Raw genomic sequence first — 14,528 nt, 5'->3', positions numbered from 1 at the left:
ATCTTTCGTAAGAATACTATGTAAGCCGATGCCTTTTCCCGTCATGGGCAGTACATGTACCGAGGAAATCACAGGAGATGCGGATGGGGATCGGGATGGGGAAATAAGTTGCGAATGTGGTGGAAATGCCCGGCGGGTTTTGCTGACAGATGATGCCAATGTCGATGCTGATGCCAACGCTAAGCCGAAGTGGGTGGGTGCGTGGGTGGATACGAGGTACACAAATGCCATTATGCATGCATGTGGCCCCTAAATATGCTACTTCCTGCCCTGGCGCAGTGCTGTGCTGTGCTGTTCTGTGCCTTTCCTTGCTGTGCTGTGCCGTGCTGTGCCCACACGGTGCCTTTGAGCCATCCTAGGCAAAATGCCATGCCACGCTATGCATGTGCGGATCGAAGTATGTAAATATGTACATGAAAAACAAACGTCCAACGGCCCAAGCAACGCCTTGGGGGACCTGTGTAAAGTCCACCCTTTCCGGTGTCGTCAATGCGGTTTGGTCATCAAAAAAAGAAAGAACATAAATTATTCCAGCCAAACAACTCTTGATGGCTCAAGTCAATGGCCCAAGAGATTTTGCCACCCGACCCGCTCGTACACCACGACGGCCAGACAGCTGGTCACGACGACCTCGAGAGGGATTCTCTCCTCGTGGTGCCCTGCATTTCCATTCCCATGTCCATGTCCGTGTCCATTCCCGTTCCCACTCATGTGGTTCCCGACGCTTGGTCCGCCGGCGACATTGGCCAGAAACACCGTCAAGGCGCCCAAGACCTGATGGTCCCGTCGTTGCTTGTACACGGCCACGAGGGTCCCCTTTGAGTCTTCCAGCAGGAGATTCCCATTCGCCAGGTCAAAGCCGTCGTCCACGGCCGGCATCGAAAGGACCTGGCTGTTGTGGCTTGGAGGCGAATGCCATTTGTAGCTCGGCGATGATAACGAGGAGCTGGTCAAGATGTACTCGCGCTTCCAGCCGCGCCGGGCGATGGTATATTGGGACCGGGTGTCGGGGGTGGCGTGGTGGAGTTCTTGCGGCGCCGAGGGAGAGTAGTGCATGTCGGGAGTGATGTTGTAGACGGTCAGTGAGATGGACATGCGAGTGAAGCCTTGCCAGCCCTGGTACTTGATCTCCGCTAAAGGGTATGGTTCGTCCTTTTTGGAGTTGGTTCTCCTGAGGACATCGACAGGCTCTGCGCTAGGGTTGGCGTAGATATGGTTGACTGTTTCGTGCGGAGGCGTCGGCGGCAGCCCACTGACCTCGCTTCCCGGCGGAGGAACTTCCCTCCCTCGCAGCCACTTGTGCTGCGGGTGCCGCTGGTGGGCAGCGCCAGGGAAGATCTGAAACGAAGGCGGAAGAAATGGCTTCTGCTTCCACCACTTCATGTCACTGGTCACAAACACCGGTTCATGACGGGAAGTCGGTAGCGTCGAGAGATCGGCGGGAGGGCCCCTATGGACGATCCCGGCATCGACATCGACGACGCTCAGATCGAGGTTCTGCGGGCAAACCAGTCCCAAGGTCGTGCTTTTGAGGATTTCGAATCGGCGGACGGGGCCGTGCCACTCGTGTTGGAACTGTTCGTGTTCGTCGAATTTGAAGAGCTGCTGCTGCTGCTGCTGCTGCTGCTGCTGTTGTCGCTGCTGGTCGACCGACTCGAACTCTCGCTGCTCTGACTCGCTGACCGTTCGGCAATGGTCGGTCGGGCGTGTCCTAGCCATAGGCAGTCGTGCAGCGGATCTGGCTCGAATGTATTCGGCGGTCGCGGAGGTTCTTGTTTTGACTTTCGCTTTTTGGACAGTTTCTTCTCCTTGGGATGACACGGACACCCGCCGGGATAGTAGATCTCACGTAGAGTGATGGTCGTGTAGCGTCTTCGGCCATTGACGACGATGTTAGCCTCTTCCTCCGGGAACAACGCATTATAGGAAGGGAGCAAGTCGGCGTCAGCCATTTTGCGACTGTGGGTGTGAAGGCTGAATTCGATCTCTTCAGTGTCTTGGAAAAATCTGGGGAAAGAGAACAAATTCGAAAGGGGGACGGTTCCTGGAGACTTGGGGCTGACTGAGGGATATAACAGCAACGTGACCCTGACTGACCTTTTACAATATAAAGGGCGTCAAGGACTCAGGATCGTAATAATTGTGGATAAACGCTGAAAAAAGGGGTCCCGGTGTTTTGGTTGCCGGAACGTTGACGGTTGGCTCGGCCGTCTCGGATGCAGACGGAAGGCTGAGCGCACCTGGAAACTCGAAATCCTCAGGCCTGTGAAGGCGCCTCCGCCAGATGGTGGCTGAGACTTTTGCTGATGTGGAGTGCTGCGTCAGCGTTAGACGGCTGCTTTGCTCCTCGGACTGCTTTTGGAAGTTGTGCGTCAGAAATTCGGGGCTGCCTGAGGCCCGGAAACGCGTCGTGTATCGCCTTATCCACGGTTTGCACGTTTGTTTGGTTCGGGAAAAGTCTGAGGGACTGGCGAAAATTGCGGTGAGGTTATGTAAGATTGTTGACGCTGAGACATGCATATAACAAAGCAATTAAGTGTGCTTTGCGCCCCGAATTCACCTCGAGCCAAAGACACCTCCTGTTTTATATATATGTATTGCATGCAAAGCATGAGACAGGAATCTGCCTTGCTCTCGAAAGATGCTTTGCACTTCCTTGGGAAGAGTCACGCGATCGCAGATCAGCTGGAGCATTATGGTAAATCGCATGAGGTCCTATGCAGTCTTCTCACCTAAATCCGGGGTAAATTTAGACATACGACCGTCTCATGTTCTTCACCAACTGGCTCCGATTCGCTTCTGCCCAGACTGAGCCCGCGTATCCGTATTCTTGCGGTTCTCGATTCCAGTAAGTTGCCGAGGCATCATAGAAAGTGCTAGGCTCTTGGTGGCGGCTGTCAGCCAATGACCTGCGGGCTTGGAAGAGGACATACGAGCCTCGTCCAAGAAGACCAAGACCTGGACCTCGTCAGTCGTGGTATGATGTTCGGGCTCCTCATGACCGGGATCTTGGAAGTCGAACAGGTTGGAAATTGTGGCAAACATCCACCCCGCAGGATCAACTGATCATGTTACAGACGAACCATTAAGAGTAAGCCCACACATAATTGTCGGTATGTGCGTGCTTGTACTTGTTAAAATGCCTTCTGCGCGGTTCGTTACTCCATGCAAATAGCAGTCTGGTCCGCATTCCCATTTGCGCACATATCAACTGAGATTCAAAATTGCGCCAGAATATTTTCAGTGACTGTAGCAGAGTGGACCAGCTTAGCACATGCCTCTCCGGATTGCCGATTGCCCGCAGGCTCCGAGGCCGCTTTGCAATCATATAGATCTCGATTCAATTGCAAAGCGCGCCTTCAATTGAAAAATTTCGGGCTCTTTGACATTCTGCGGTTGTCTGTCGAGGAGATGACGTTTATCCTCTGATCTAGCACGCTTTTGAAACATGGTCATCGTCCTTCCAAAGTTGTCACCTGAGCGCCCGGCTAGTGCCGGGTCGTTGGTCGCTGCTCTGTGGAAGGGAACCTTCAAGTTTTGAATTGTGACAAGAAGCGTCAGACCAAAATGTACCTCCTAAGTATTTGTGTTCCGGTAGTGGTATCAAATTGGTCGGCGTTCCTGATCCTCTGGTATACTCGATCAGCAACATATTCATTTCTAATGGGCATAATGACTCTGCAGTTTTGCTGAACATGGTCGTTTTCAACTGGAAAAGCTCAGTGGCTTAGCATGCTCTTTCGTACACTCGATCTGCTTCACATGCTCGCTACGCCATGCCTTGTTCTCATCAAACTCAGAGCCTGTATGAGTCCTCACTTGGGCCATACGCTTTGGCCTAGATGGAAGAGCGATGGCGCCTTGGGTCGACCATTACGAGGTGCTCAATAGCCCGACGAATCTAGTAGAGTTTACCTTCATTTCGCTTTGGATTTTGCAGAGATGTTGAGGGTGGGAGCTGCATGTCTTGCCCGCAGAATGAGTTGCATTGATATTCTGCAGTGGCGCTGAGTGCCCTTGTACCACCTTAAATCGAATCCCGGCGGGTCTGCGCTGTTGTGACCGAGGCTGCATAACATGGCATTGTTGGCAACAAAGAAGAAGGAAGAAACTACAACCTCAGCTGAAACCCAGGGCTGCTCCTCGGGTTCATAATAGTCGCTATCTTCGTTCTCAAGGAGGCCACAGGGAAACAAAGAGTTAGGAAGACGGGCACATACTGGCTGAATTGTCAGGGGACCTTTTTGGGGGTGAAGCAGAGACACGGGATTAGAGGTGGGAGCTAGAGACATACTCCGTACTTATACTTGTAACGAGTACACACCATCCAATTTCGCAGCTTCAAGAAAAGAAAAAAACGCGTTCATTAAAATATCTCGCGTACTAGTGGTGCTGGAAGTCGAGTTTCAGAAAGGCAGGTCTGACGAGATCAGGCACGTGGCCAATCAGCGTCGGCCAGTTTTTTTATTACAGCATCTTCCGACAGCTTGAATTTTCGAAGCTCCTTTTCTGTCGTGAACGACTTCAATCTCCTGTACGAAAATGTCCTGACCCGAACGACCTGGGAAGTGACTCTCTCTCAAATAACTGACTTTTTCTGATTGACAATTTCAACACTCTCTCCGACGCCCATGGTGTCGTTGCCAAGTCAATCATGAGACAATCAGCTACGAAGTTTCTCCTGAGAGCTCCGCGACCTCGTTTACCAGCTCATTCATCACTCATCCGTCCTCGAATCTCTAATCCTTCAGTTCGTAGACATGCTTCCACCTCTGAAGAGAAACCAACATTTACGTCTCGACTGGTCGATGTACTCTACGGCGCCACGCTTGTTTTCGGCCTCGGCATCATCTACTTCTATGTCACCGACACTCGAGCAAGCATTCATCGTTACGTTGTCATTCCAGCTCTGAGGCTGGTATATCGAGATCCCGAAGATGCCCACCACGCTGGCAATGCAATTCTCAAATCACTCTGGGAGCTCGGCCTCCATCCACGTGAACGAGGGGATCCCGATCAGAAGCATGATCTTGAAGTCGAGGTCTTCGGGCAACGTCTCCGGAATCCAATTGCCACTTCTGCAGGTATAGACAAGCATGCCGACATCCCGGACGTGCTGTTTGACATCGGTCCCGCAATCGTCGAGATTGGAGGAACGACTCCGTTGCCGCAAGAGGGAAATGCAAAACCTCGAGTTTTCCGTTTGACTTCACAACAAGCTATGATCAACAGGTATGGATTAAATTCCGAAGGTGCCGACCATGTGGCCATGAGACTACGAAATCGGGTGAGAAAGTTTGCCCACTCCCTTGGCCTTGGTGATGATGAGATTGCGGAAAAGGCTGTGCTTGATGGCATCGCAGGCGTCCCTCCAGGCAGCTTGATCCCAGGCAAATTGCTCGCCGTGAACATTGCCAAGAATAAGTTCACTCCCGAGAATGACGTCGAGGCTGTCACCAACGACTACGTTTACTGTGTTGACAAACTTGGGCCGTATGCTGATATCCTAGTCGTCAACGTTTCCAGTCCCAATACTCCTGGTCTTCGCTCACTGCAACAGTCTGATAAGCTGCAAAAGATTCTGAGTGGGGTAGTAAATGCAGCTAGATCTGTAGAGAGGCGAACGCGGCCATATGTGATGGTTAAAGTGAGCCCGGACGAGGATTCAGAGTCGGAGATCACGGGAATATGTGACGCGGTCTGGGCTGCCGGTGTGGATGGAGTCATCGTGGGCAACACTACCAATCGTCGACCCGAGCCTCTTCCTCACTTGAAAGACCTATCTCGGCGCGAGCAAGAAAATATGCTTGAACAGGGAGGGTTTTCTGGGCCCCATCTCTTTGACAAAACGGTTGATTTGGTGAAAAAGTACAGAAAGCTTTTGGCAGAGAAGCCTGCGTCGGTCGATAGGTCAAACACTTCGACGAGGAGGAAAGGGGCCCTGGAAGCTGAAGCGGATCGGATCAAGGCCGCTCTGGAATCCAGCTCTCAAGAGCCCAGCCCTGCCAGCGAACCCACCTCGGGCTCTGACAAAATCACGGCATCCGTAGAGACTAGTGTTGTGCCCGTTTCTGGCATGCTTGAACAGCGTGGCCCGGAGGAGCGACCTCTGATCAACCCTCCAACAGAACGCCAATATGACATGCCACAGGCGGAGACAGGAACCGCCGAGGTCGAAGAAGCACCCGCACTTGATCCAGAGGTACGTTTGGTGGAAGAAAAAAAGCAGCTGAAGTCAATTCAAGAAGCCATTGAGCGACTTCCTCCTCGGGCACAGCGTGACGCCATCGACCGACTTGAATCTGGTCCAGCACACCTGGAATCCGTCGATCAACCGAAGGTAATTTTTGCAACTGGAGGAATCACCAACGGCAAACAAGCTCTCGACGTCCTCAACGCGGGAGCCAACGTGGCCATGGTTTATACTGCCTTGGTGTACGGAGGCATTGGTACGATATCACGAATCAAGGACGAGATGCGGAAAGAAATGAAACGGCAGGACGAAGAAAAGCGCGCGAAGGCCCAAAAATAGAGTGGTGATTCTGAACCCTATTCTGGCCGAGCGAGTTCGAAAGTGATCAGTTTGATGGCTATGCAATCCTCTTCAATCAACTCCTCCGACACCGGGCGAAATCCACATTTAGCCAAGATTTTGGCGCTTGCAACGTTTCTGCCATCTATATCTGCCCTGAGGACCTCGGGCACCGTTGTAATTCCATCATCGGGCCCCGATCCCACGTCTTCCTCTTCGATCATCATTTCTTTTCGAGGCAACTCCCACCAAGCTTGAAGCCATCGCTGAAGTGCTTCTGTAGCATAACCTCGACGCCAGAACTCTGTGCGCAACATATAACCACACTCGGGTGGTTCCGAGATATGACAGCCCAACACACCGATTGCCTTGCCGGGGCTCGCACGCTCCTCAATGGCAAAGTTGAAAGTGGTGGCATCGTTTGGCGGAAGATATCTGTTCATCCAGACTTGTGTGGCCTCCTTATCAATGTCGACTTTCCCGGTCGAAGTCCACTTCATTACTTCAATCTCTGTGCGAAGGACATGAAAGTCTTCTAGATCTGATTGTTGGATGGGTCGAAGGAGCAAGCGAGCAGTGGCTATAGGCGACGCAGGGACCGGAAATTCTGGACGTGTGGTTTTCTTCATCTTTTACGGCTTCGATGGAGTTGGGGAGAACATAAGACGGAAGGTCACAAAAAAAAAGACACTTGGGTAACATCATTAAGAAGTTAGATAACCGTTTGCAACCGCTCTACCAAGTACAAGCACCTAAGCTAGGAGACAGTTCGAGACTCACCTCAAGAGCTTTTCGTGACTCAGCCGTGGTCTGGCCAATGGGAGAACGTCTGGTCAACATCTTGGCATTCGGCAAAGTTGCCTTTTCACCGATAAGCGATAAGCGAATTTCGAGTTTGCGAAATTTTGTGCCGCCCGCGTTCGAACATCTGCAACTCTCACGACCTCTTTCTCCCCTCTCATCGCCGCCTTGAGCGCTTACCTTCAAGATGAAGACGACTTGGAAGGATATTGCACCGGTCCCAACCTCCCAAGAATTCATTGACATCGTCCTCAGCCGGACCCAGCGGCGGCTGCCTACTCAGATTCGTGCGGGTTTCAAAATTAGCAGAATTAGAGGTTTGTACCATGTTGATGGTTTGTGTGGGGAGGAGAGAGCCCGGCTAAGACAAATTTACAGGTTTCTATACGCGAAAAGTCAAGTTCACCTCCGAAACGTTCTGCGAAAAGCTGCAAGCTATCCTCGAAGGATTTCCTCGACTCCAAGACATTCATCCTTTCCACAAAGACCTCCTCAACACCCTTTACGATGCCGACCATTTCAAAATTGCTCTGGGCACGCTATCTACTGCCAAAAGGCTGATAGAAACTGTGTCCCGGGACTATGTCAGGCTCCTCAAGTATGCCCAGTCATTGTTTCAATGCAAATCCCTCAAGCGGGCCGCTTTAGGTCGAATGGCCACAATCTGCAAGAGACTGAAAGACCCTCTCGTGTATCTGGAGCAGGTGCGACAACACCTCGGGCGCCTCCCAAGCATCGACCCAAATACTCGAACACTTCTCATCTGCGGTTATCCGAACGTTGGGAAATCCAGTTTCTTAAAGTCAATCACTCGAGCCGATGTTGACGTTCAACCCTATGCTTTCACCACCAAATCGCTCTTTGTTGGACATTTCGACTACAAATATCTCAGATTTCAAGCTATTGACACACCCGGTATTCTCGATCACCCACTTGAGGAGATGAACACAATCGAAATGCAATCCATTACAGCAATCGCGCATTTAAGATCCGCCATTCTGTACTTTATGGATCTGTCAGAACAGTGCGGCTACTCAGTCTCCGCGCAGATGGCGCTTTTCAACTCAATTAAACCACTTTTTGCCAACAAGCTTGTCTTCATTGTGGTGAACAAGACCGACGTCATGAAGCCGGAGGACTTGGACCCTGAAACCCAGCAACAATTGAAGGATTTGCTGACCCAAAACTCCAACACTGAGCTTCTTCAATTGTCGTGCGTCACAAACGAAGGCGTTCAAGAGGTAAAAAACACAGTTTGTGATCGATTGATTGCAGACCGTGTGGCGGCGAAACTAAAGGCTGGACAAGCGGCACAATCTGCCACCGCAGATGCGCCAACAGGCCGCCTGGGTGATCTCATGGCCAGAATACATGTGGCCAGACCCTTGGAAGGCACTGTGATCGAGACTCACATCCCAGAAGCCGTCAGAAATGGCACGCACAAGAAGTACGATAAATCAGATCCAGAAAAACGAAAATTAGAGCGTGACATTGAGGAAGAAAATGGAGGTGCAGGCGTCTACAACATTGATCTGAAGAAATTCTACGATCTCGCCATTCCGGAATGGAATCATGATAAGATTCCCGAATTCTTCAATGGCAAGAACATTGCTGACTATGTCGACCCGGATATTGAGCAGAGACTCGCGGAGCTGGAAGCTGAGGAGGAGAAGTTGACGGCAGAAGGTTTCTACGACGAGAGTGACAGCATGGAAGATGAAGATGACGCAGAAATTCGCATGAAAGCAGACCTTATCCGCAACAAGAGGACGCTCATGATGAACGAGGCACGCATGAAGAAGAGTTTGAAGAACAAAGCTCAGATACCACGGGCGAAGAAGACGAGGACACTTGGGCAAATGGAGAAGCATTTCACCTCGATCGGCCTTGACGCACCCGCACCTGCTGGCCGAGCGAGAGCAGAAATTCGCAACGCCAGGCCTGTTTCAGTTGCCGGCGACCAAATGGAGCTCGACGAAACAGCCTCTGCGAGACTGGCGAAGTCTCTGTCCAGAACCCCGAAGACCAACAGGCTCACTGATGGACTGGGCATGAGTGCAACAGGGGTCACGGATCCTGTGAAGCGGGACAAAGCAGAGCGTATGGCGAAGCTGAGTCAGCGGAAGATGAACCGTATGGCCAGACAGGGCGAGGCAGATCGACACGAGACGGCTTCGTTACCAGCTCATTTGATCAAGGGCAAGAGGAAGATGGGCAAGACGCGATCGAGATGATTGAACGAAAAGGGAGAGTTCTGGAAGTGGTATTGATTCGGCGCTAGCCGTTCTGGTTTATGACCCGGCGTTGTCGAATTGTCAATCGCACAATGAAGATGCAACGAGGTTTAAGACAAGGAGTTACTGGTTGAGAAAGTTCCATGACATTGATCGGCATCCTCGTGGCCAAGAAAAGATCCCTGTTCTTTTTCCAAAGAGAATATTTTTTGGCTGTTGCCGTACAAGGAGTGACCAGGATGGCTGTCACCCATGTCTGTCGTCTCTCGTTTTTGATGAGTTGCAAGACTTGATGTGTGGTGTGTCCCGTGCCTGTTCTCTTGCTTGTCCCGTTTCTAGCTGGCACTCCCTTTGTCGTTGAAGCATTTGTTCGACTCGGCTGTGCTTAGCAACGGAGTTGAACTTGGAATATTAATCATCTACCCAACACGACTCGGTAAAAGAAGTGGACTGATCCCGAGTGGATTTCTCAGCCACCAACATGATCGGCAACCTTTACTCCGTATTACCGGGTCATCAACTCGAAACGTTTTAGTATGTTGGGTTCCATGGCTTCGTCTACCACTGCAGCTTAGATTTGCACTTTCACTCCTTTGTAATAGCACCAGGCCTTGGGAGATGCCTCTGACTTCTTCAACGGTGTTTCGCCAGAGACACTACCTCGTAGTCTACACGGTAAACTCCGTTGCGAACGCTCCTTCTGTGAAATATGCCAAGACACTAGTAATTATGGCCATAAAAGCAGCCGCGTAGGCCACACTATTTAGCTAGTTCAAAGCAATTCAAAGTTAGTTCTTAGACACTTTTACGTCTCATTTCATTGCCCTATCGTATTTTTCTATTCCATTTGGGCCTAGCGCATTATGTCTTGGCATTGTGATACCTTTGTTCACGCCTTTGACTCTAGATGAACCTGTAACCAAGTTTTGATTCCAAACTGGTTCAACACTCCACCAAGGGAAACCTAAGCAGCCGTAGTATTCCCCTCAACTCATCCAGAAACATCCAAAGATGCTTTTGTCGAGACACCAACTGTCGAATCTGCCGCACTCTACTTCAACTATGACTGCGCTTCAGTTTTCTTCGCACTTGATCTCACGAAGCTTTCCTTGGGATGATCTGTGCTTCGATTATGACCATCACAGAGAGTGGCTTGTCGAAACTTTGAAGCTTGATGTTTAACTTGGTGCCAACTAGTTGGACGGCTCTCAGGAAACCATTCGTTCAACGCTTCCAAGAAACGATCCCGAGGAGGAAGCTCCTCAAAGAGGCGGAGGTGCTTCAAGAAGTGGAATCGTTCCTCGACTGACCAATGAGGAGCTCCTCGTTATGAATTTAGTGCATCTTAGCATGTTGAAGGCACCTTATTAAGTACACAGGTACACTGTGCTCGGAAAGCCCCAAGGATGGTGCGTCAGGAAGCGCATCCTTGAATCATTATATTTAGAGTTGTCGATGCCCGTTGCGCACATAATCCAGCCGCTTTCCGACGCTGGACACGATCGGGGCATGGCTGCTATTCAGCCGAACGAGGCTCAGACCCCCCTTTGGCCACCGCAACCCTCCCAGTCGCGCGACAAAGACCGCGGCAAATGCAATGTCAAAGATGAGACAGTGTCGGCCTTTGAGGTCTGATCTTGTTCAATGGGCAGGGCAGATAGAAGGAGCGAGATTGGCTCTATTATTGTTCAAATAGGCCAACTAAAGCCCTCATTCTGCAGACGCATAGCTAGGTTATTCCGGCAATGATATAATTTGAAAATTGAGACAGCATTACAACCGGGTACAGTATAGGCCACCTTGGGTTCGAATGTAAGAGAAGATGTACTGTTACACAAGACCCATGATCTAAGGCGTCGTAGCATTTACCAGCGCATATAGAGTTGAGAAAGTCCGCTGGTGATTTTATGGTTTTGCCTTTACAGTCCTCTCATTTGACATCGGAGTCCGTGGCTTGGACCCGAAGCGTTCCTCGCGTTGTTATTGGCGGTATATTATATTCATTTTCTCTAACATTACCATCATGGTATCTAATTCCAAAGAATGGGGCGAGATATAGAGTCAACTCAGGAAGCTCCAACAACGGCTGCTCTTATATAAACCTCTGTCTCCCATTATTTGATCTCGATGATCTAGGGTAGTCGTAGGGTCAATGCCTTCTCGTCCGCCAGCAGAGAGGTATGATGTCGGGGTATGGGGTAAAAATGGTATTGTCTATTCCGAGCAGAGTTGACATAGGGCTGATTTGAGTTACTAGCCGAGACATTCATGCACCTTAGGACGCATATTGGTCAATCATAGATGCTGCATCGACGACGACTCCCGTTGGCATCTTGCAGTCTGCGGACGCCACTCTCTTACCGGTATGCTACACCCCTCCATCTGGACTGAGCAGTCCTCTCCAAGCTACAGCATCCCAGTTGATCGACACTTTCTGTAATGATACCAAAGTCGCTGGCACGGTCGTCTCCAATAATAACCATACGTTGAGCTTCCATACCAAGCTGAGGGAGTTGATGGCCTGCTGAAATTCACCGTGAGCTGGAAACGCACAAACTGTGGCGGGTGGCGACAATTGACACGCCCACATGCACTTCCATGTTGAACCAGGTGCTGAGTGGCTGTAAAGGCTCTCCGGGCAATATCAAATCTGCTTGTGTTGTGTATAGCTACGATGTCACGGCGGCGTAGGGGCCAAATCCCCCGATTCCTAAGGAACAGATCTCGTGGAAAATTTTCATGTGTTGACACGTATGTACAGTTCCCCCTCTTAATTTCTCCAATCTCGCTGTTGCCAAAAAAAAAAAAAAAAAAAAAGCATTGCGAAATTAATGACTTGAACTGCTTTGTAGTGACACAAGCGGACTTGTTGTTAGTTCGTCTTTAGACGGAAATCGTACGTGCTCATCGTCTGCAAACCCATCCAAAAAGGAAGTTACAACAAGCCGAGCAACATTCAAAGCTGTACGGCCCTCGCGGATCTCCCAGAGGGAGGACAGATTGGGAGCCTCAGGAGAGAGGGTTTGGGATATCATGGGTTGGTTGAAATCGCAGAATTTTGGCTGCGGGGGCTGGCTGCATTAATCTGTTGTCAAGAAAGCTGTTATTGTAGGTGTATTATCGTCATCGGCGTTTTTGTGGGCATCGTGTTTACCTTGAAGGCTCTATCTCGTCCTAATGTGTACAATTACCTTCAACTTCTTGTCACCTGCCCTTGCCCCCATGTGCCAAAGCGACAGCTCTGGTGTGCATGTACAAGAATACCGGCCGTTTTCGCCATAGGCTTCCACCCGTGATGTGATACATTAATGGAAAATGAATGTCCCAGATGAACCCCTTGGGTTTGTGAGATGTGGAATACGTCAACGATGACGGACGGAGGAGGAATTTGGCCAGTTACGATAGCTGTTTGGTGGAGGTTGTAGTGATTTAACATTAGGGCCCATTTTAGAGGTAGTCTTGAAAAGTTGGTTGATCTGGAGGCAGGCTCGGCTGTATTAAAGTTCCCTCGAATCAGGCGTGGGATCCATCGCAAGCAACCAGGTGCTCATCAGTAGGATGTCTGTAGAAGAAGGTTCCTCCGCACATTTGAATAACCCAGCATCGATCTTGCATTGTCGTCTAAAACCCGATTCTCCCTGTCTTCTTTTGAAAAGTCTCGCTCTTGGTCACCTTCAATACCCATACACCGCCTTTATGCTCGTCGTCTTCGGGCCATCCGATCCGGGTATGAATTTCGTTATTGAGAAGCTCACCATGTCTTTCACCATCCTCATACTCGGAAGAAAAAAAAACTCCACCGGGACTCCGGAGCCTTTAGACGAAAGCATCTTCCTCCACAGAATCGGCAGGCTTATTGCACTCTGTAAAATGACCATGTATGCCAAGGACGTCGAGTTCAAATGCACTCGGATGTTGTAGTTCGAATCTTCCACCCGTGCTGGGCCAGGCATAGACAACAGCACTATCGTCAAAGACAGGTCGTTTATCCTTGAAAGGGAGATAAGCGCACTATGTAGGCACCGACCCTTCCAGTGCGGCACATATGCCTGTTACCACCAGGCTGTCTTTGCCTTGTAACAAGACCTACCAACGTTCGGCAAGATCAAGTGCTTAGCTGGCTCCTGTAGCAGGACAGCACGGGCTAGAGAGACCTAGGGGCTGGTTGAGCCCAAGCTTGCGTTTGCGGACCGGAATCAAGGCAGTGAGTGCGCCTTGCCGCTGGCCAGTGGCCATTGGCTGTAGCGCACTCCCTCTGCACAACCCCTGGCTCTGCTGTGGGCGCCCACAAGTATCTGATACAAGTACTCCGCAATGTGAGTAACCTAATCCTTTGGGGCTAGCATCGGCCCCTCCTTGTAAATCCACATGTTGCTTAGGAAGTATTTGACGAGGCTGGTGTCACGAGGCTCAGCTGGTGGATCAGTCACCGCTCAGGTTAAAGCGGCCTTTGGTCACCCTGTAGGAGGGATCGCCAAACATTTTTCTTTGCTTGCCAATGGCGTTAAATACCGTTTTGAGAATGAATATTTCGAGGGAGCGTATTTCAGCCAAGGCGCTAGGATTTTAGTGGTTGTGCTTGTACTCGGTACAAGTAAATTTATCACCTGGATAGGCGCCCTCTCCACCTAGGTCGGCATTCTCTACGCCTATAACTGGCCATCCATCACGCCTCACGAGCCTATAACTGCCCAGGTGGCCACCCATTACGCTTATTACTGATCATCTCTCACGTCTACGACGAAGCACTTTACGCGTTGAATGTGATCTCTATGGCGTGCTGAACTCGCGTTTTCGTGAGAAAGGAAGGTTTCTGACCATTATCCTAGCCCTATGTGCTAGTTTTATTTCTCATATAAATTACTAGGCGCTAGGAATATAGTGTAGACACAATGTGGTTTTTTTTTGTAGCTTAGCATCCAATTCTTCGTAACGAAAATGGATTTTCAGGTAAAGTATCT

General features: G+C 50.3%; 4 protein-coding genes across 4 annotated transcripts; 2 read left to right on the top strand and 2 right to left on the bottom strand.

The window, feature by feature from the left end:
• Window positions 1-558: 558 nt before the first annotated feature.
• On the bottom strand, window positions 559-1,719 carry A1O5_10030 (uncharacterized protein; the record flags this gene model as incomplete). Its single annotated transcript, XM_007750608.1, has 1 exon — window positions 559-1,719. One exon carries the CDS (start codon window positions 1,717-1,719, stop codon window positions 559-561), a length of 1,161 nt encoding a protein of 386 aa, XP_007748798.1.
• A 2,935-nt stretch (window positions 1,720-4,654) lies between these two features.
• A1O5_10029 (dihydroorotate dehydrogenase (fumarate)) lies at window positions 4,655-6,532 on the top strand (the record flags this gene model as incomplete). Its single annotated transcript, XM_007750607.1, has 1 exon — window positions 4,655-6,532. The coding sequence occupies one exon, from the start codon at window positions 4,655-4,657 to the stop codon at window positions 6,530-6,532; it is 1,878 nt and encodes a 625-aa protein (XP_007748797.1).
• Window positions 6,533-6,549: 17 nt separating this feature from the next.
• A1O5_10028 (uncharacterized protein) lies at window positions 6,550-7,161 on the bottom strand (the record flags this gene model as incomplete). Its single annotated transcript, XM_007750606.1, has 1 exon — window positions 6,550-7,161. One exon carries the CDS (start codon window positions 7,159-7,161, stop codon window positions 6,550-6,552), a length of 612 nt encoding a protein of 203 aa, XP_007748796.1.
• A 359-nt stretch (window positions 7,162-7,520) lies between these two features.
• On the top strand, window positions 7,521-9,567 carry A1O5_10027 (nucleolar GTP-binding protein; the record flags this gene model as incomplete). Its single annotated transcript, XM_007750605.1, has 2 exons — window positions 7,521-7,650; window positions 7,712-9,567. 2 exons carry the CDS (start codon window positions 7,521-7,523, stop codon window positions 9,565-9,567), a joined length of 1,986 nt encoding a protein of 661 aa, XP_007748795.1.
• Window positions 9,568-14,528: the final 4,961 nt, after the last annotated feature.

The sequence above is a fragment of the Cladophialophora psammophila genome (genome assembly GCF_000585535.1).
Source record: "Cladophialophora psammophila CBS 110553 chromosome Unknown aczJe-supercont1.18, whole genome shotgun sequence".
Taxonomy (NCBI): Eukaryota; Fungi; Ascomycota; class Eurotiomycetes; order Chaetothyriales; family Herpotrichiellaceae; genus Cladophialophora; species Cladophialophora psammophila.
Note: the sequence above shows the minus strand (reverse complement) of the source record. Positions and strands in the feature narration are given on the sequence as shown.